Source organism: Chamaea fasciata, unplaced genomic scaffold (genome assembly GCF_029207755.1).
Source record: "Chamaea fasciata isolate MVZ Bird 193981 ecotype frontalis unplaced genomic scaffold, bChaFas1.0.hap1 SCAF_17, whole genome shotgun sequence".
Lineage (NCBI taxonomy): Eukaryota > Metazoa > Chordata > Aves > Passeriformes > Sylviidae > Chamaea > Chamaea fasciata.
Window position 1 is genome coordinate 9,108,961 of NW_027094102.1, and position 22,774 is coordinate 9,131,734.

General features: G+C 45.8%; 1 protein-coding gene across 1 annotated transcript in view; it reads right to left on the reverse strand.

Moving 5' to 3' along the window:
• RIMS4 (regulating synaptic membrane exocytosis 4) overlaps positions 1-22,774 on the reverse strand; it is a 55,198-nt gene that overhangs the window by 13,315 nt on the left and 19,109 nt on the right. Inside the window, exon 2 of the mRNA XM_066198897.1 lies at positions 10,726-10,867. Coding sequence (XP_066054994.1) covers positions 10,726-10,867 — 142 coding nt within the window. The remainder of the gene's footprint in view (positions 1-10,725; positions 10,868-22,774) is intronic.

The following is a 22,774-nucleotide window of genomic DNA, read 5'->3' on the forward strand; positions in this document are numbered from 1 at the left end:
AAGGAGACCTGACAGACAAAGACATAAGATTCAGCAGGAGATGAATGGACCATCAGCCAGAAGGTAAATGTTTTCTTTATTCTCTTCAACTCATGGAAGATAAATGGGCCAAACTCGGGTCTCGCTCCTGCCCTGGGGAGTGTGTGACCTGAACAAGCACGTAAATAACAATCTGGCAAGACAACTCACAGCCGTTCAGGGAAATGTTCACTGCTGTGCTCAGAACAGATGCTTGGGCTAATTAGCAAGATGCTGAGGACCAGGATAGAGGAGGGGAAGCCCAGGATTGAGTGAAGCTGAGGGCTATGAGAGCTCACAGCACACCCAGAATGAGGTCTTGGAGCAATTCCTCTCTAGGAGGCCAGCCATGTTACTGCAGAGGAGATAAAAAGTGGGGGAAGACCACCCAGAGAAACCCCACATGCTGCAGGACAGCAAAGAAGTGAAACCCCTCTGGCCCGAATACTCAAAACTATTCACTAAATCACTTCCTCTTACCTGCCAAGCAGAGAATTACATCAAAGGCTGATGCCAAGTATTCCTCTGCACTATACCCGTGTGGAGAGAAGGCTCCTGTACTCTCACACCAGCCCACCCCTCCTCTGGTCTAGCAGGAGGCGTCCCTGCCCATGGCAGAAGGGCTGGAACCAGGTGATATTTAAGGTTCCTTCCAAGCTGTTCTGTGATGCTATCTATGAATGGTGCTAGCAAAGGCTCTGCCCAGCAGCCTGCATCAACGATATAGAGGAAAAAAGCAGGAGAGTATGAAGGACAGTGTTAAAAAGCACAAGAACAAGAGCTGTTGGGCTAAAGGTGAACCAATGGCAACTGGAAGCATTTATAGCAAAGCAAAGGCTGCTGTTATCCTCCATAAATTCAGAAGTCAGAGAGCTCTGGATGACCTTGAAATGATGAATGCTCTGCAGTACAAACTACAGCAAGAGGGCAGGACACTGCTGCAGGGACACCCTGGCTTGCAAGGAGGGCAGTGGAGCTGCTGCTTGAATGAAGCTGCTGATCCCAAGGGGAATTGCAAAGCTCACTTAGAAACACAGGCCAAGGTCAAGACTCCATCAGTATGGATAACAGGCCTAGTTAATGGGTTTACTAGCACCATAAGAAACTCAGTATTAGATTAGACACTAATGTTCCCCACTGTTGTTATATTTGACTGCAAAGGGAAGACAACAGGGAATTACTTCTGTAATAGATTATGCCATTAACTGGTAGAACTGGCTGCTGCCTTGCACAGAGGCTGACCTTTTGCAGTGCTGCTTTATTAGACACTACAAGCAGCAGCTCTAAATCTTGGCTTTGACCAATTCCTGGACATATATTTGGGTATTGCCAATAATCGTGGAATGGAAACAATTTCCCTCTGGAAAAATCATAAGCTATCTCCAAGAAAGCCGCTGCTTCTCCCTTGAGGGAAGGGGAAAATAAAACAACAGAAATTTAGTAAGAATGTGAATTAAAAACAGCAGGAACCATTTAGCAGAATATACTAAATTTCAGATGCTCAAATCCAGCTTGGTGAGCTGTCTGTCAAATGTTCAGAGAGAAGCTGGGATGGTGAGGTGAGGGGGACATGTACAGTGAGATTGGTGGGACAGGCTCTCCCCACTCACTCATTTTTCCTGCAGTTAAAGCAGGGAGGAAAAGAGCTTCAGGGAGCACTGTGACTTCTTTCAACTGTTTAAATGCAGCCCAAGAGCCCTTCCCTGCTGCTCTGGGGCATGCTGCAGGCTCAGCAGACTTTTCTTGCCTGCCCTTTGCATATACTGAGCTGTTCTGACCTGCCCTTGATCCAGAAACCAGCTTTCCAGCTGAACCACCAGACTGGATGTATTGCAGACAGGCTCCTGAAGGGATCTGCCGCAGGTGGCAGTGGTGACCCCACCCTGGGTGACAGCCAGCAGATGTTTCACACACACTGGAGCAATCCTGGAAAGCCTTTCCTCTCCCATTGCCCAACACATCTCTCCCTTAAGGGGAACAATCACTACAACCTGGTTATCACCCATACAAGATGTCTTTTTTTATTGCATCTAAAAAGAAATGCTAAAAATAGCCGGAGGAATAAAGAGGGAGCGTTTTGCAGCTGACTTGCAAATAGCAGCTGTCAGAGGCAGCAGGGCCCTGTGACAGGACCATCTCATGCTGCACAGAGCTGCACACAGAGAAGATTAACAGGTGACACTTGTCAGCCTTTTGTCTAAAGGGCACAAATCCTCCACTGAGTGCGGGCAGTGCAGCCTTTGAACAGGAAAGTGAAATTAATTATCTCTTCTCTGGCCCTTTGCTTTCAGTAATCGTGATTTACGGGCTCTCCTGTGCCACAGCCAAATGGGAATGATTTTAACAGAGTTAAAGATTATGGGTTTGCTGGGGAATTGGTCATAAGTTGAATGCAACGCTGCTATTGACCGGAAGGCAGAGGGAGAGCACAGGGAGGTCAGTGATGCCTCCAGCGTGTCAAGGACAAAGGAAGGACATTTTCCTGGAGGATGCTCAGACCATGGTCTTTAGCTGCAGGCAAGGAGGCACAGCAGGGACAGCAGAAAGATGACACTGGATACTATTGATCCTGGGATCTCTGAGCCCACCAATGCAGCAGAAACCTGCATGAGCAGAAACCTGTGCAGGCAGTGCACGCACAGGTACCGGCTCCCGCCGAGGCTCAGCACAGGCTGCAAACGCCATTCCAGCCAAACGCATCAAATAACCACTGGTGTGCCCGAACCGCCCGTGGCACAAGAGCAGCAGGCACGGCCCGGCAGGCTGCAGGCAGGGCAGCGGGGACACGCCGTGTGACAGCGGGGACAGCCGCGAGAGGGAGACAAGAGCCCGCAGCAGCTCCTGCACGCCGTCCCCATGCAGAGCAGCCACCAACCACCACCCCGCCTTTATCACACAGGTGACCGAGCCCGTAAACCACTCGTGTCTTTTTGTGAAGCGTTTATATCCACAACAAAACCGGCCGTGGGTACAGACTGGGGAACGAGAGGCCGGAGAGCAGCGCTGTGGAAAGGGACCTGGGGGTCCTGGTGGATGGCAAGTTGAATAAGAGTGAGCGGCGCCCTGGCAGCCGGGAGGGCCAACCCTGTCCTGGGGGCACCAGGCACAGCATCGCCAGCAAGGGAGGGGATTGTCCTGCCCTGCTCTGCACTGGTGCAGCCTCACCTTGAGTCCTGGGGGCTCAAGTTTTTGCACCACGATATAAAAAAAGGAGATTGAGCTACTAGAGAGCTCAAAGGAGGCCATGAGGATGGTGATGGGACTGGAGGGGAAGCCTTGTGGGAAACACTGGAGGTAACTTGGTTTGTTCATCCTGGAGGAGACTGAGAGGAGACTTCATTGTGTTCTTCAGGACCCCCATGAGAGGAAGCAGAGGGGCAGGAACTGATATCTACCCTCTCATGACCAGTGACAGGTCCTGAGGAAATGGTATAAAGCTGAGCCAGGGCAGGTTTAGGCTGGAGATTAGATTTTCACCCAGAGGGTGGTCGGACACTGGAACAGGCTCCCCAAGGCAGTGGTCACAGCACCGAGCCTGAGTTCTAGAAGCATTGGGACAGCACTCTCAGGCACAGGGTGGGATTCCTGGGGCCAGGAATTAGACTTAAGGATGCTTGTGGGTCTCTTCCAACTCAAAATATTCTACATTCTATGGATCTTAGAAGCTGTGTGCTCAAACTGGGGCTGAAACTGCCCAGACCTCCTTCTTTTAAACATAACATTCCTAATTCTGATTATTTAGGAAATCTGTGCAGCCTCTGAAGACTGTGTTCTTGTGCTGCATGCTGTAGGTCAGGGTGTATGAAAACTGTCCTCTGCAGAGCAATTTAAGAGTGGCTTAAAGGCTCCTTGCCAGCTGCTTGCTTCTCTGCTCTTCCAGGGTAGTAGCATTTCCTGACCTACTCCTTGCAAAGATCCATGTCCTTCCCCTCTGTGTGCAAATCATGCAGTCGCTTCCCTCATGGCACAACAGCTGCTCCTTATATACAACTAGATGGAGAACCAGCCTTTCAGAGTTTGCTTGTAAACTGATCAGGATTTGAATGCCTAGATGGACAACACTGATTTCAATGCAAAATGCCATGAAGAAACTGCAGAGCAGCTGTGCTGATCCCTCTCACACAGCATATGTGGCTCTGCTCAGTCCCTTCTGCACTCCCGCCCGCTGGTGGCTGCTGATTAGCATGCAGTGTGCAAAGGCAGACACATTTAGGGAAAATGTATCATTAATTTCTTTTCCTGTCCGTGCGGAGTTCGTCTGACCTCTTTTCTAAATCTATTTTTAAATTGCTTCTGGGACTCTGTATGCCAGGTACCCCATTATGCTGTTGCAAGCATTTGCAGAATCAGCTTGTCAAAATCTTGTAATACTTGCAGGAAATATGGTCAGAATGCAACTCCACAGGTCAGCAAGTCCACACCCAGGTCCCAAGGCCAGAGCAGCCTTATTTACACCATCCACGAAGCTGCTTTTCTAACCTCTTCTTGAAATCCTTCCCTGAGAGTTTATTCCTGTGCATCGTTTTAATTTTTCATTCCAAATCTTCTTCCAGTCCTTCCTCTTTACAGATCAGTCCTGAACGTCATTTGAAAAACAGACTACATATTCCCTTTCTGTTCCTCTTGATACCATACTTTTTAATACGTCCTCTAAGACTTTGAGACTGGTCTTGATTGTACTAACGTGTAATGGCCACACACTTGCTGCTGTGCCTGTGCAGAAGAAATACAGAGCGAGGCATTCATCTCCTCCCTTCACAGGCTGGGTGTAGCACCCTTTTGTCCAGGAGCTCTCCCAGGAGAAGAGAATTTTGCGTTCTCCCCCTTGGACCAAATCCCCATTCCTGCCTCTCTGTTTGACAGGTTGCACACCTTGACTCCCACAGAGCTCCACTGCACCACTGCCGTGGGTTCAGTGAGGTGGTGAGGCCAGACAGCTTCAACACAGCCACCCCCAGCACACCCAGACAACAGCTATTTTCAGAAGACAACACTTTGTCTTGCTCTTTTCATGGATTCATTTACACTACCACACAAACATCTATTTGCCATCATCTCAAGTCTCCAGAGGTGATACATTCTTAAAGAGCTGCTCCACCGTGTCTGGTATGTGCATGGATGAGTCTGGGCACAGGGTTCAGAAATTATTGTTCTGTTCTTGTAAATTAAAAAGGGGGTTTTTTTGTCCTCTCATGGCACAAACTTGCAATTAATAAGCAAGTTGCCTAAACACAGCCATGCATTTCAGTGGTTTGATTTGGAAAGCTGAACTAGCAGATACACTACACGTCCACATCTAACACGGAGCTAAACTCTCCAGCTCTATCTTTAAAAAACAGGGACAGCAAGACATTCCTTCAGCCAGAAGAAATGAGGAGGGGGAAGTCTCCTCCGAGACTGATAACATATTTGACAGTTATTTTATTTGAGCATTAAAAAAAACCCATCAGAACTCCAATTTCAGGGAGCAGTAATGTTCTGTGTAACAATCACACTCATCCATATTGCATGTTAACGTCTTTTAAATCGCATCTCACAGGCAGGAGCCAAGCAGATATCTATCAGCTAAGGAGGAAGGCAGAACTTGCCAATGTCCATTACCCCATCTTTCAAATATTTATGGTGTGCACAAGGAATATGCATCCAACTACACTGCCCAGGGACTGGGCACACAGCCCCTTAACCTGTCAAAGTCGATGTGAATGCTGCAGGAGCCTTCACTTTGGCTGGGAAGGCTTTCCATGAGAATCTATCCCTGCAGGACCCAAACCCACCCTAACCCCACCAACTGCACACCCCTCCTCTGCCAGGCAAGATCTCCAACTCTGCCTCTCAACAAGCTCTGTTTCTCTCTGGGCCACTCCACTTTCTGTAGCATTTTTAGCACTGTGACGTGCTGTCTTATGTGCTGTAACACATTGTACTCCGCTCGCGTATCCCGTTCCTTCTGCTGTATGAATTCTGCCACTGAAACAGTGCTATAAAAACTGTGCAGTGAATTCTGTACAAAGACCTCCCCCACTCCCTTCCCCACCTTGCCAGGCTAGCTCCATTTTTAGCAATCACTAGTCATCTCAGATGCATTGAATAAAAGATAGCTACCTGTCTTCAGTGAGCAATTCTGTCTGTTCCCAAGAGGTTGCTGAAGGTGGGATTTGCTGCATTTCCTGCTGTAACTACGGCTCTCAAGGTCACATCCTTTCTGAGCTGTGCTGGTCAAGCTCTGCCAGCACAAAGGGATGTGCTGTTGCTGAACAGGCTAAGGAATTTCTTGATATATTACAGAAATAATCTCCATGCCTTTCCTGATTTCCATCTCAAAAGACACCGATTTCTCACATCCTGAGCTGATATTAACAGCACGTTTCATTACATTTTTTTTAAAGGACTTGGATAAAAAGAGGCCTGAAGATAATCTGTTATAAAAGTGTCTAGAAGTCTCCTGGCTTTGGAAGTCAAAAAAGAAACATTCAGGGAATAGATGCAATGTGAATCTCCTGAATGGGGGGCATTCAGGAATCAAGTCATTTGGTTGTTCTTGAATGTTGATGGATAATTTCTGGTGAAGGGAATTTTCACGTAGCCATGTGGTCACAACCCAGGCCAGTATTTTCTCCTGCTTCCTCTTCCACAGTGAAGCAGAGAAGGGCAGGCAGCTCCCCCAGCCTAAGTCCCAGTGTTGGCTCCTACCAGACCAGCAGGAGAACTGGTACCAGAGACAGACGGAAGCCAAGAGGTGGCACTTGTGCCAGGCTGTATCCTGCCCCCTGCCCAGGGCACAACAGGGCAGAGCTCAGGCAGCACTGCCCTCGCCATGGAGAAGAGAGGTGAGATATCTAACAAGATGCCTCCTTGCTGGACCTGCACACTCATCTCAGATAATACGAGAACAATCCTCCAGGTCTTTGTTAGTCACCACCTGCTGTGCTTTTCTGAGGTAAAAATCACCTGATCTCTCCAGAACTTAATCATCTCAGCAGTAGCCAGCAAGAACAAAAACGCTGTGAGTACCACTCACTAGGCACTATGGCAGCTAGCAGGCTTTTGTTCCAGGTCCATTTTTATCTTTCTGCTCCATTTTCAGGAAGAAAAGTGTTTGGCAGGAACAAGTTACATGCAAGTCCAGAATCTACTGCTTTTTGAATGCTGTACATGGTCTCGTGCAGCTGCAGCAAAACCCAGCCAAAACAAGATGTAGATCATGCAAGAGCCAGGATGGAGCTGAGATTCTGCTCAATCTCACAGGGTTGTTTGTGAGTTATTCCTATATTCGGAATTGTATCCTTGCAGCAATCCTGGTGTCCTGAGACTACCCCATAGGCACTTACTACAGTGGGCAACTGTTTTCTCAAGCAAATCTTTAAGTATAGACATATAAGAAAATATTCAGTGCTGTAGAGATTTGTAACCAGTGCTAAGATCGTTCTGGATGAATTATGAATGGAAACATCTGTGTATGTGAAAGCACAACCAACCTGGCTGCAGCAGATCTGTTCTCCAGTGACAGGGGAAGGACAGACAACAAGGTTAGAGAGCACATCACTTCCATGCCCTGTTTGAGGGCAGACAGTAGCCATAAAGATTCCCCCAAAAAGGGAACAAAAAGGTGGCGGTGCTGCTTGAGATCTACAGAGATGGAAAAAGAGCAAGACCCTGAGGTGAAAGATCACTCCAAAACAGCAGGTAAGTCCTAGAAAGTGTAAGAAAAACATAGTCTTAAGAGCCAGTCTGTTGTGAATAACAACTCAGCAGACACAGCGAGGGCTTGACAGATGGTGTCCCATGTCCTCCCTGCAGCACACAACCCAGCCTGGCTCCAGCACCTGATTCACGGGGCTTGGTGCCTGCATGGGGTGGGGGGAGCATGAGGGAATGAAACCTGCACACGGGAATGACTGAGAACAGTCTTGTTCAGAGTAAATACCTACTTCCCCTTCTACAAAGTCCCACATTGAGTTACATTGTATTAACTTCCTATACTAGGGCACAGTCGCTGTGCAATAGAAATCTGGGTAAGAAGGTTGGAGGACTTTTTGTCCAGCAAAAATTTACATAAAGCAGTGTGTTGACAATGTCAGCATTTCCAGGCATGCTGTAGGAGGTTTAATTCCAGGAGACGCATCATTTAGCCCAGCTAGTCTCCAGTATACTTCATCTTCAGGTAAAGGGAATATTCAAAAGAAGACCTAGCATACCTCAGAGGTTTAACCCTGCACAATAAGCCTCTCTATGAAAAAAAAAATCTGGATTTTATGCACTTTGGTGTTCACATGAAAACAGCATTGCTCAAAACCATGCACTTCAGAATATTCTTTGACTGTGGCACCTTGCACCAGCACAGAGCAGCTATGGCAGCTGCCACCAGTTCCCTGCAACAAACATGAAAAAGTAGTCAGTGAACAACAGTTTCTAAAAGCAGTTTGTATGGATGAGGGCAGGTATTTAGGCCTCTGAAGCAAAGTTTCACCAAATCTTTGACCACTTCAGCATCCCTCCATTGGAAGTTGTCCTTTCAGTCCTTAAATTGATAAGGATTATAAAAACACATGGAAGTTGAGAGGTTTTGAATCCATCTTCTTCCAGGTGTGAACACCCCAAAGGGATGCACGGGGGCAAAGAACCAGAACAGCACTGCCTCGCTGGAAACCATGGGTTAGACAGTGACTGGTGAAAACTCTCTGAGCTGGGAGTATCTGCATCAGTCACACACACAGCTTTTATTGGAAAGAAAATCAACTTGCTGCAGCTAACAGAGACATATGAATCTTCATTCTGCCTCCCTGGGAAGACAGCTACAGCGAACGAGAGAGGTCAAGAGAAATCTGATTTAGGAGAATACATTTCTGTTCCTCAAAGCTATTCCCCAAACAATTCCATTCTTTGCTGCAGGAAAAGACAGCAGAGAAACTCCCCTCCCACCATGTTTCAAGAGAATTGAGCCCTCTTAGCTCTTTGTACACTCAGCCCTATTTGCTTATCACTTGTGGCTCAGACAGATAGCTGCAATTCCCACTGGGTTCCCAAAAGAGATTAATTACCCCACCTAGGAACAAAGCATCCACGAACCACTTAAACACTTTTCAGAGAAGAGAAGAAACCATCCCATCGCTGGCCGAGGTGCTGGCAAGGATATTTTGGCAGCATTCAAGGTTGGAATACCTAATGTCAGGCTTGTTCTAATAAAGACACTTGGATTGCAAGACAGGCTTTTCCTTTTTCTGTCGAGCTGATAGCTACGTGTTACCTGCCTTCAGGCTGAGACAGCACTTGGAGGGGTGCAGCATTTTGTTGGCAGAAATACTCCCCCTCCACGAAAGCCCAACAAAGCAGCTGGTGTATGCAGTGAGAGGACACAAACCATTCAGGGAATTACACTCCTTCCCAGGAGGGTAAGCTATGTAAATAGAAAAAGGAAAGAATTTTGCTCTGCATGAAAGCACATTCTTGCTCCTCATTGCCCAGGGACTGAACTTAATCACTAATCCTCTGCATCTAGTAGCGGAGGCAGAACTCCAAGCCACAGGACTGTGCTGGTGTAGCAGGAATATTTCCCTAGAGACAGCAGCTCACAGAAGAGATAAGGTACATCACAGCTTTTGAGTGACAAGATTGCTATCGCAGTCTGTGCCTCATTACTATTTTGAACCTTCAGCACAGATCTATGATGCCTTTCCAGGATTAGCCTACTTCTAAAGCTAAAGAAAGTCTCTCTTAATTTACAGCCTGTTACTTATTTAACACCAGAATCACATTAATTGAGAGTGTCTTTGGACTATCTCAGCATTTCAGCTGTACAGTGTACTTGGAATATCACACAGGACTAGAGAGCATGCAGAGTGATGCCAAGTGTGGTCCTTGGCTTAAACAGAACACCTTTTAGGTATAGAAACATTCTGGCCTCACACCTAGAAAGCACAAAATGAGACGGTATGTACTGCCTTCTTCTTTAAATACTGTGGGGTTTTTGCTTCCAAAGATTCTCATGAACAGTCATCTTTGTAAAATTATTAAATTTCCATATATGGCTTCAAGTAATGGAAATACATAAACCAGAACTGGAGACAAGTCAGATCCCAAAGTTCTGGCCTAAATATCCCCTGCTTTGCATTCTGGTATAAAGTCTAAATGCAAATGTGTTGTTACTTCTCTTGGGGTCAAAACTGCTTTCTGAAACATATTCTTTAAGGACACTGTAACTCAGATGAAAGAAAATAAAGTTTTTTACTGAAGTACACATAGGCTTCAAAATGTATATTTTGATATCAGAATTTTGCTATGCTATCATGTATTTTATTACTTTCACCCTTTACAGCATCTTGAAACTTCTGCCTGCCCCAAACCAAAGGGCTATTTTGAAACAGGGGAAATGGACGACTATTGTGCAACATTAAAAACTACAGGCTTATAATTTACGAGCAGTAATGAGCCGCTGCTATTGACCCTGAATTACTCATGCAAAGGCAAAGCAGTTAAAAGTAATGGGTATCTGCTTCAGCTCAGAGTAATGAGGACACCAAAGATAGTATATAAACAGTCGAGTATGTGCCAGCTATGCAGACAGAGAGATCTGCTCTAATTGGACGGGCAGTACACCTGGAGCATAGGCCAGTCAGAAAAACACATTGTCCATTAGGCTGGAGGAAAATTAATAGGTACAGGGACAGAGCATCCCACGAGTGATTACCCAGCTCCCTTCTGATGACTTACTTTCCCTCTGATCCATAGCTGTTCATGCTGTCCTCGATGGACTCGTGGCTGGCTTGACGGACGGTCCTGCTGGGCATTTCCACAGCCAGGCCGGTTTCTGTGCTCCTCTGGATGGCTCCTTTCAGTCTCCGACCATCACCATCTAGGAACACAAGGGAAGAAAAGGCAGTCAGCCTCTGTTCCCAGAGCCTTCTGCACTGACAGAGCCAAGGAGAAGCAGAGAAGGTCTTTTGGAAGCCCAGCCTAGCATCTGTCATGCAACATTTCCCTCACTCAGCTCTGCTTCACCAGCATCTCCTGAGTCACCTCTGGAACACACTCACTGCTCCACCATGCCAGGCACAGCAGATACTCAGAGCATGCACACCCTCCCTACCTACTCCAACCATTTGTACCAATTAATTATCCATTGAGCAGGCAGCCACACCAGCTGGCTACACCCAGAGCTACCCAGTCACAGAACACAGCAGCAGCAACCACGGACACAGGTCTAGAGCCTGATGGCTCCAAGACTTTCCCAAATCCCATGTTGCTGCCCCAGGTTGTGTGGAACAGCACAAAGAGCGGCAGGTCCTGGTGGGCAACGAGTGGGCAGAGGGGAGGAAAAGGCCAGGCAGCACCAGAGGTGCTGTGAAAGCAGGAGCCCTCCCAGACCCAGACAGGGGAATAGTTGGGCACAGCCAAAATGTTCCCTGGTGGCACTGGAAAGCACCAGCAGTGGAAAACCCTGGAGAGGACTATTCCCCTTGGTAGACGCCCTCAGCCACAGCACAGAGGGAATTAAGTAGGTTCTGGTTCCTCCTGGGTGCAGTCTTCAGAGGCTCAGCCCTCTGAAATTAACAGCTGCTATTTTCATCCTCCATCTCAAGCAGTCTGTTTCTCAGAACAAACCATGTTATGTAATGAATATGTAATGAATACCATTACTATTAATTGCTGTAGCTGGTGTTAGGAAGCTCCAGATTTCATCCCACATAGAGCACTCATCCCGAAACACATCTGCTACAAGTTTTCCGAACAAAGCAAAATTATCTAAACCCTCTAAAGATGCCCAGTCATTACCCTGGATTCAGGAAACAAACCCCTAACCCATGGTGCTCTCAGAAACCTTCCAGCTTTTTCAAGAACCACCTCCAGAGGAGAAATGACCCAGCTACTGAGTCTGGAAAACTCAGGATCGCCAAATATTAAAGAAAGTGAATCTTTCAAAGAATCACAGGATGGAGAAGGTTGGAAAGGACCGCAGTGGGTCATCTGATCCATCCTCCCTGCTGCAACAGGGTCATGCTAGAGCACACTGGACAGGATTGCATCAAGACAGTTCTTGAATATCTCCAGTGAGGGAAACTCCACAACTTTCTGGGCAACCTGTTCCAGTGCAACCACACAGTGAAGAAGTTCTTCCTCACATTCAGGTGGAACTTCTCGTTAATCACTTTCTGAACTACTTTGGAAATAGGAGGGTATCTGTAATAACCTGCCTAAAATACACTGTTATTTGTAGCAGGCTGCTTGACCTAAAATACTTTTCTTTCGATCTTGGTGTGAAGAAGGACTTTGGAAAAAAAATTCAGTAAGATAAGAGAAATGCCTCCTATCCCACTTCTCCAGTTATATCTACATGGAAATGCAAAGACAAAAATTCTCCTATAAATACAGCTGTAAAGTACCTTTTCCTCTACTACCATGAGGCTTCCAACTGGGTAAACGTGCTGGCCCCAGGGCTCTGTACCAGCTGCTGTCCCCACATATGGTGCAGCCTGTGTACACATGTCCCTGTGAGCTAAGGGGATCGAATTTGCACGTTCTGGGTTAACATTAACTACAGTTTGTACTGTTTGTGTGCCTAGAGCAATGCATGAAGCACACTGTATAAATCAGGAAGTTACACAAATGTAAAACATATTTCTCATGTGCTTTCAAAATCCAAACCTTCAGGCAAGAATAACAATATGGGCATCAACAAAAGCGAAGCTTCGTGAAATGGCCGTGCCAATTCTCCCAACCAGTGCAGAGCAGCTCCCTTCGACGCACCCTCTTTAGCCTTGTGCAGCTCACTGGAGCCTCTGATGGGGTCTGCAGGTGCCTCTGAGGGCACATCCCACAGCCATGCAGGCAGACTTGATGGTCCATTTCATTTGTCTCGCATTCACCTCCACAAACAATCTGAGTCATCCACACGCACCAGTGCCCATCCCTCCTTCACATGCACTCTGAGCACTCATCCTCCGGCCCTTTGAGGTTGGCCCTCACAAGAGCTCTGCTGCCAGCCAGAGTCAAGGCATCAAATGACATAAATGTAGGAAACAAATTAAAAATGCCCCATTGCCCAGCCATGCAACATCTGTTAAAAAAAAAAATCTCTTCTTTCCCCAGACTAATGAGATGTGCCTGGAGACAGTCAAAATTAAAAGACTATTCATCCACAGCTGGCAACAAACAAGAGGCTTGGGACAGAGCAAGGGTTTGGAGCAACACAAGGTGCTTGCTCTATTCAATCAACCATCTCCTGATTGAAAGCCAGGGAAATAAAGCCCAAAGGCAATAAAGGCAGCACTGTGGGAGCACCGGGGCACTGTACCAGAGATTCAGCTGCCAAGGGGCAAGTTCAGCTGCAGAGCACCACATGCACAGCTTTCCACTGCTGGCTGGGTCATTTTCTAGTAGCCCTGATTGCTTTTGCAGATTTAAAAAAAAAAAAAAAAAAAAAAAAAAAAAAAAAAAAAAAAAAAAAAAAAAAAAAAGGCAAAGTTTAATCAAGAATCTCTGTAAAACAAGACAAGGGGAATAAAGGACAAAAATCCTTTGTTTCTCCCTCTTCTTCCAGACAGAGATGCACAGCAACTCCAGCATCTTACAAATGATCTCTTGTTATTCTGGAGAAAGGTTGGAGAAACCTTTCTCCCCCTACAGTCTCTTTTTGCTGAAAGTTTCCTTTGAACAGTAGGGGAATAATCTGTTTTGCCAAAAAGGCAAGCTCCCAAACCACAGCAGCCAGAGGCATGACTGGAACAGGGTAAGAGATCACCATAAGCACCAGAGATGCCACCAGAAAGGAGATTTAGGTTCCTGAACTATCCACCCCCATCAGCTGGGAGAGGAGGACAGATCAGGGACAGCACACCTGGAAAGGAAATAAATATAGATGACACTGCACTTCCCATCTGTGAGCCAAGCAACAGCCACCTACCATTAACCTCCACTGGTCAGTGTGGAGCATGGCATAGGGGCTGTGCCTCCTCCCCTTCCTGAAATCTTTGTGCTTCGACACCTTTGCCAGTCAGAAGGTAAATGATATGCATGTATGTGGGTGCTGCCTGGCAAAATCATTTGTCTTAATTTGTCAGTGGTATCTAAAACAAGTAAGAGCAGTATCGACATTTTCTGCAGCGTCACCAGATTTATTCCCTGCACCTCTTCCAATTAAACAGCAAACAACAGAGGTTAAGCAGTCAGTCAAGCCTGCAGTGCAACACATCACTAAGAGAGGATTTTACTTTGGGATGACCTTGGGTAGAAGAAAATTTTTGGTCAAATATCCAGGATGAAGATCCACAGCACCTTGCTGACGCCAACAACCAGAAGGGCCCAGCAGCCACTGCCAAGTTCTCAGTGTTGACAGGTGCTTCGATTTTGCTCTGTTCAGCCAAACAATTTATGCTTGGCTAAAGAATATCTTCTAAAGCACAATCCACTCTCAGTTTGAAGATATTGAGAGATGAAGAATCTGCCATTTGCCTGCATGGTTTATTTTACTACCTGACATTTAGAGATGTGGCTTAAGTTTGCCTGGTTTCAGCTTTCACACACCAGGTTTTTTTAGTGCCCTTTTCCACCCCAAGAGCTGTTTTGTGTTCTCACTATGAAGACTTTTCTGCAGTGCAGACGAGTTACCTCTCAATCTTATTTTGACAAGTTAAACAGACTGAGATCTCTATGTCTCTCATGCTCTGGCATTTTTTTTTCTCCTGGCCTTGAATCTTTATAACAATCTCCCCAGGTTTTTAAACACCCTTTTGAGAACAGAACTGGAGTCTTCATTTTAGCACAGAAGCGCATACAGAGGTAAAAATATCAGCTTGTACTCTCATCTTCACTACTTCTGCTGGCATCTCCCAAGACCACAGTGGGCTCCTGGTCACATCACACCACGCCTGGAGGCTGTGCAGTCCCTTGCCTGTCCTGCTGGTGCCACCCTGCAGAACCTTATATTAGAAAATATGTAAGAAAAGGAATTTTATTTGAAAAGAAAGCAAGAAAAACTCCAGACAGCTTTATACAGCTCTCTCATCCTCAATACTGTTTATTCTTTCAAATGTCCACAGCGCCTGTGAATTAAGTGAAGTTTAAACTCATGCTTGCTTCAAATCAAATGAAAACACTGAGCACCACCAGGCCTTCAAGAGAGCCCTCCTACCTTTGAGGCATTTCCTTGACAACTGCTTTTTTATATGTGAAGCAAGTTTTTAATCCATTTATCACAATCACATTTTTAGGGTCATGTTGTTCTAGGACAAAACCCTAACATACTTATCACATTTACATAGGTATCTGTGTCTTCTAAAACTTGGGAGAAAAAAATTTCTTGATTGATATTAATTATATCCCATCATTTTGTTCATTATTAATTAGACCTCATTATCATGTTTCCCCTCATCTTTGAGTGACGTCAGATCAGCCAACCAAAAGCTCCTTCCGGACAGTCCAATGTAATGAACAAAGAGGAGCAAGGTGACCATGCAGGAGCCCTGTGCAGAGCAGAGCACCTTCTGGAGAGTTCCTTAACTAACTTCAGCTGTCAACCACACCAAGAGGCAGCTCTGCTCAAGGATGGTGCCGCTCCCGTGGAAGAGCTGCCACCAAGAACTGGATTTGCCTGAAATCACAGGGGTGGAGTAATGAGAGCAGTGCTGCTCCCTTCTCTCCCCCAAGGAAAGAGAAACCACTTCTCAATTCCTCTTCTACATCACTCCCACACACAACTCTTCAAAGCTCTTCCTCTTCTACTGACAGGGCTCTCCATGCTCAGAGGCCAGCAAGTCTTGAAAAATCTATGTGAGTCCTGCAATAGCTCATCACAAGGTCATGATTATATAATTGTTACTCCTACACAGAATTACTCTACAATAGATGTTTATTGATGGCATTTCTGAGAGACAGAGCATTCCCCTCTCCCTGTTACCCCTACACTGTCTCCTCTCTTGACACTTCCTTTTCCTGCACCCAAGTACTTGTTACCACCTTTCTCTTTTCCACTTTGTTTTCAATTTTCTCCTCCACTGCAGTTTGCTACCATTACAAAAAGAAACCAGCCTGATGCATGTGTTACAGACCCTCCTGTACTTTAGAATTAATTGGTATTGATTTAGCCCTGAGATCAGGCACTGACTGAATTTCAACTTAATCAGCCTGGCTCCTAAATTACCCAACTGGTTCCAAGCACAGAGCACAGTGGCACCCAAAGCACACGGAACACACAGCACCGGCATGGGCCACCCAAGACACCAAGGGTCTGGCAAAACAGCGTGGGTAGCTGTTATCCTTTCCCAAACTTCAGCTTGAGGTGCCAGGGGGAAAATCAGGAAGAGAAATCAGTTGGATGATTACTTTCACTTGTTCCTATTGCAAAGCTCTGGAAAACAGACCATTTTGTGTTTTCCAAGACAGTTAATCCAAGCTTGAGCAAAGAGACAGCATTCCCACTGCCTTTCTTACCCAAGTGTAGCAGTATGGAACAATTCCCATCCAAACATGCTGCGGGGCATCAGCCTGGGCAGACTCTGCTCTCTGGATTCACACCTGGGCTCCTCAGCACATGAATCACCTGCTTTGCTCCAAAACACAAACCTGCACTTATGAAGCATGAAGAACTGCCAGCTCCAGCAAGGGAACACAGAAAAACCCATCTGGCAGAGTCAAGGAAGGCTTCAGAGCACACTGTAGATCATACGGAAAGCAGAGACAGGACAGGACCCAACTGCCTGCAGAGGAGATTTGCCCAGAGCTATCTCCTTTCAGTTCATGCTGAATCTGCCTGCTCTACCCTTGGCTCAAACATAGGCTCAAAAGCCCTTTCATTTTCCACAGCCATTAACTTCACTCTTTGGTTTTGACCCTAAGAGTTTTTCTGTCTTTCGTCCCCATGAAGATCTGCCCTGAGAAAAGATGAAGCAGGTCAGTTTGGGGCTGAAAACGAAGGGAAAACACCAAGCACCCATCTGGGTATCACCTGCTGAGGTGAGGGAAGGTCCTTAAGTCCAACAACTGGTCTTTGGCATGTCTGTGGGCAAAAAGCAGCAGTGGGAGTCTCAGCTCACCACCCCATCAGACCGCTAAAACACTGATCATTTCATCTCCTACCTATTTTCAGCTACTCTGAGAAAAGAGTCAGCACATTGACTTCTCCACTTGAAACTTTTGTCACCGCATTGTTGCTCCTGAAGCGTTTGAAGAAAAAAAAATATTTTTTTTCTGTTTAGTCAGATGCTGACTCCCTGTGACACGTACTAAGACCTGTGCGCTATGAATCAGTTCTGAGATGAATAAAAACTCCATTGTTCAGCTTCAAAGGAGAAAAGGAGAAGTCTTCCCACAGCCTTGCATGAATACCCAACACTTGTGACAGCCTGGCACACGCTGAGCTGTGGGCTGTCAGGGTGGGCAGCACAGGCCCCTTTACAGGGGTGTCTCTGCTCAGAGCAAGCCCTGATGCTCTCCGAAGGGCTGCTTCTGCTGAGGGAAAAAAAAAAATAAAAATACTGGATTGTCACTTCACAATGCAGTTTAACGAGATGAACTCAATCTCATCATGCCTGGCAAGCCCTGACATCCTGCCAAGCATTCCCTACATCAACATCCTAATGGAGTGTGAATTATGAGCACCTAAAGAGAGGCAGTTTGTACTGTGCTCCAGAACATGCCAGGCTATCATCACAGCCTGAGTAATCCACCAGAATGACAGAAAATGGCTGGGGATAAGCAGGGGCACTAATCAGGCTGTATGCTTCATTCCCCTTGTCCTAGTTTCAGACACCAACAAAATCACACCCTTTCTTTCCAAATTAAGCACAGAATCTTTATGGAATAGAAAAAAAAATATTTCAACATGTTAATTCTTAATCTGTAGAGGTTAGGTACATTCACAGGGTTAGGAAAGTTCAATCAACTCTTCTTGTGAGAGCCAGAAAAAAATAGTAAAATTAGCAACTATTTGCACTGCTGTTACAGCTACTGATTCCAGCTGAATGCAGAGCAGGGCCAGGACACCCTGCCTGCATGGGAAACCTCTGGAGATGCCAATGAGACACCTTCAAACTCCCACTGCAGCACAGTCCCAATACATCCCACTGCTGATCCACAAGGGTGTTTTAGCACAGAAAAGCTTTCTCTCATCCTAGAGCTCAGACTGGTCACCCACACCACCAGGCAGTGCTGACACCCATGCCCAGATGTGTGGATGTCAAACCAACTCCTCCTGAACCCAGAGGTCTCTGCTCTTCCCCCTCACCATTAGAACAGAACCAAAAATCATCCACAGGGTTACTTTGATGAACAGCCTCTGAGGCTGCCTTCCCCCACAACCCAGCCCAAACCCCAACTCCTCAGACACTTAAAGCAGGATTTTTTTCTCCATGCTGGCCTGAGCTGCAGTTTGGTTTAAATCCAACTGTGCCTGTATTTAAGCAAGTCTCCACCCCAGTAGATGTTATCATCTCTTGTAGTTTGGCTGGGGCATGGGTAGAGCATCAATTTTTCTTCCTTTCTTCATGAGCTCCATTTTCATAGTTTAAACATATTTTGTCTCCTCCCTTTGAGGTTAAAACCAAATAGTTCCCATGATGCTATTTTTAATTTTGACCTTTTTGATAATTCATCTATATGAAAAAAATTAACGGCCAAAATTTTCATTTTGAAGTGTCTAAAGAAAAAGTTCTGCAACAAACATGTAGCCAGGAAAATCACTTGGAGATTTTTTTCCTTCCCTGTCAAAAGACAGAAAGCCAACAGCCAAAAAGGTAAACACATATGTTCCAATGTCAATGACTTTCAAATGGAGTTTTTGACTACCAGAAAAAATTGTTTAGCTTTTCACTATAAGAAAGTTCACTAACAAAAACGTTTGGTTCTTTCAGAGTATTTCATGGGAACCACTTTGCAGCTAGACCCAGCTCTTCAGAATTCTTTCCATGTCTCTATTTTCTTTGCAGCAGGAGGATCCAAATAGCTTCATCTGATGGCTGCTTTTGCATTTTGTTTTTTTGTAAGAAAATGGAACACACTGCCCCCTTCTCTTCCCCCAATCTGCCAGGCTTTGCAGTAGAGTCTGATTAAATGAAGTGTCCATAGCCGTCCAGAAAATTCACTGCTGTAATATTTCTGCAGCAATCTAGCAAGGAAACCTGAACACTGCCCTGTCTGTAGCCCAGGTCTCCAGGGGAAGACAAGCAGGGAACTGCTGATGCTGCACCAGTTGTCTGGGACAGACACATCCCACACCCCAGGCCCTTCTTCATCTGCTGCTTCTGTGCTTGGGCAAGGGGTGATGACTTAAAAATGTCATCTTACTATGATATTTATCCACAGATAAATATCCACAGATATTTAAACCACAGATATATATACACACACACTCTCACTGCATGGCAATTATGGGATTCAAGCTTTCCACTTCTCGGATTTTGAGTTTCAAGCCTCACCAAGAGTTAAACTCCCCTCTGACATCAGCCCACCTGGGAGCCCTGGGGTCTGCAGTCCAAGTGTGCACCAAGTCAAGGAAAATTTACCTGATGGGCACAGAGAACATGTACATTTGGCACAGGCAATTAATTTAACTCTGATTTATTTGAACTACTACACTGTAATATTTACTCCCAAGAAAGCTGAGGGAAGTGTGTCATACATAGAACCAACAACCAGTGGTGCTCTATATGTTCTCAGTTCCAAACTCTTAGAACATGGCCAGCTATCAAGATAGGGGTATAAGGAAAACATCAAAGTAGAAAGATGAGTGGCTGGTCAGTGTACCAGCACCATCCCAGGGCTTTGTTCTTGTTAATTCACAAGGAGAATTAGAGGTTGAGCCAATTCGTGTCCCTCTGGCTGGAACTCCTCCAGCTAACCAACATAAGTTGTGAAGGCCAGGTGAGGCTCTCTACTTAATTACAAGAGAGTTGAACCAGAGCACCCTAATGTCCTAATTCTGCCATCCATCTCACACTATTAATAACTGAGGATGTTGCTTAAGTCCAGGTTCTGAAATATGAATGAGCCTGAGCTGGAGAAAACCTCTCGATTTAGAAAAGGATCACAAAAATGAGGTGAATTCACAAAAATAAAGCTACTAGAAAGAGCCATTGTAGAGAAGGACGGCAAGAGATGAAAGAGCTGCCCTGCCTACACTTCATTGAGCCAAGAAAACTTTGCACGAGGCTGCTGTGCCCTTCCCGAGCCTGCTGGACCTGCCTGCTCACCAACTGCCCCTCCTGGCAGAGCCCAGCATCTGGGTCTTCACTTGGTAACTTTTGGGAAGCAAGCAGGGGCAAAGTAACTTCAGCACCCTGTTTGCAAGCTGTGCTTTCTGCTGCAGAAGAGGTCATGAACCTCCTGAAGCCACCAAAACCCCCCAGAGGTGCTGACACAGCTTTCTGTCCCACTGGATGCTCAGCTCCAGTGGTCTGCTTTCATCCACAAGGTGAACTTTAAACTGAGATTAGGTGTGAGGCCGTTTCTCTCAGGGGCACTAGTTTATGTGTCTCTCTCTCTATCCAGAGCCATCTTTTTCAGCATTTTTAGAGTCTGCACATCTTGGACTTCCCCCCCAGATTTGGCTGAAACTAGAAAGTATCTGCTACATAGTAATGATGGGAAGAGAGTCAGGACAGCAGCTTAAGCATTGAAGAAATATTTGTCTCCCTCAAAATCACAGCTACTACACTGCAGGTAAAGTTTCGTTTTGGTGCAGACAAAATTCAGAGGAAGCCGCTGACAAGGCCATATTTATTAATGAGATTTCTTCCCTTTTCTTTTGTCCTATTGACACTGTTTTAGGAGCAAGCAGCTTTGTCACGACCACGTGTGTGTGAGCACAGAGAGCAACAGTCTTGGCACAATGAATGAGTCATGCAACCTTTTGTTCACTCGTTATAAATACAATTAAAAACACAGCCCCATTTCCTTAACAGGCACAAAGCCACAGAACCCTGGAGTCATTCATGAACTAGAATCCTGGTGCAGAATTGCATTTAGAACAGCATTTGATTTGTGTTTAGCTTGGGTTATAATTACTTCATCATATTTTCCTTAAGGAAACGAATGATCAAATTCACAAGGAGTTGACTTTAATTACACACACTGCTTAATAACTTGTGTCCATTTGGAAGCAATTATTTGACCCACTGTGGATGCAGAGAGAGGGGAGCCGATGGTCTGGCTTCCAGAGAAGTTAAACAATTTCAGGCACTGAGCTCCTAATTCCAGACAATCTCACCAGATGTTACAACTACCTGTGTCAGGCTTCACCGAAGGTGCTTTCATGGAATCCCTGCAGCAAATGCTGGAGGAAGCAAACCAGCATGTTCTTCCTCTCTAACTGCTTTGACTCACATGGAGACATCCCATGACAGGTCCACGGAGCATCTGTTGTGCCAGGCAAGTACCACCACAGCTGCACTAAAGGGAACCATTTTCTTCCCAAATGGTACCAAGAACTGTACAAACCCCTGTTTATAGCACACCTGTGGTGCTGAAGGGAGAGCGCAGAGAGTGACTGCGCTTCCCAAAAGCCTGCAAATGGATCTGCCGCACTAATACCACTTCTCTCACACAGATCCCTTTCCAGGATCAAGGTTCTGGATCAAGTGCTGGGTTCTGCTTGGGTGGAAGGAAAGCAGAGCACCCTGCCCCTCATGATTGCAGTAATTTCACTGCAGACATCTCATGACAGCTGGAAGGGAAGGTCAGGCTTCAATGCCCAGAAGCAGGACAGGAGCAATGGTTTCTCATGATGCTCAGTCATTCACAGTGACTAAGAAATCAAAGTGAGTTTGTACCAGTGCAAACAGCCCTGCCAATCAGACATCATAAATATCTTCAACTGGGGACAAGTCAGGCCGTTACACATGGAAAATACCACCCAATACCAAAAACAGAGGCACTGGAATTTAACTAGCAGACACCTAAGAAAAAACATTCAAGCAAAATTTTCACAGCCCAAACCCTGAAGAGACACATGCAAGCTCTCATCCGAGTGACACACTCTCCCACAGACGAACATGGCAGACACATAACTGCCTCCTACATCTGCTTGCTGCATGCACGAAAGCAGCACTGAGACAGAAAAAACATCCCAGATTACTTGAAGTCCTTTGGGAAATTCAGTTCACCGTTTGTCTATGCAGAGCATTGAGCTTTCAGTAGAGGAGAAAAAGCCCTTTGGCCAGAGCTGGAAAATAAACATAATGTGTTCATCTCTGCTGAAAGATACTGCAGAATGTGAGAAACCAACCAAAATATCATGCCTGGCTGCAGGTTACTGAGGATGGAAGCTAAAAGTCACCAGATTATTACAGATCAATTAATACAGGAGATTAATACACTTTAGGAACAATACCAAAATCTCATTTTCTCAATTACCAGCAACCAGATGCAGTAAGAATCAGTCCCTTGTGAAGAAGAGGCACACCAGCGTTCAATATTGTATTGAACGGAATTTGCATTAATCTCTCACAGTGAACAACAGCCACACACCAGCACAGCACCCTGAGAAGCAATGCCTGTTTGCAGCATGGCTATCCCATGGCACCTACCTGGCAGAAAGTTCACCAAAATCCCATGATCTGTGCCAAATATTTCTGAACGAATTCTGCAGAAGGAGCAAGGATGAACAAAATGCTTTAGAGTGCCCTGCTAATCTCTCTCTACTATGAGAGCAGAAAAGAGAACAGATGAAGAAGCAATTGTGTGATACAGCCAGCATCAGCCTTGCAGGCAACACTGACAGTTCAGTGAGATCAAACATGCATTAAAGGGCAGTGTGTGAGTGAAAAAATAG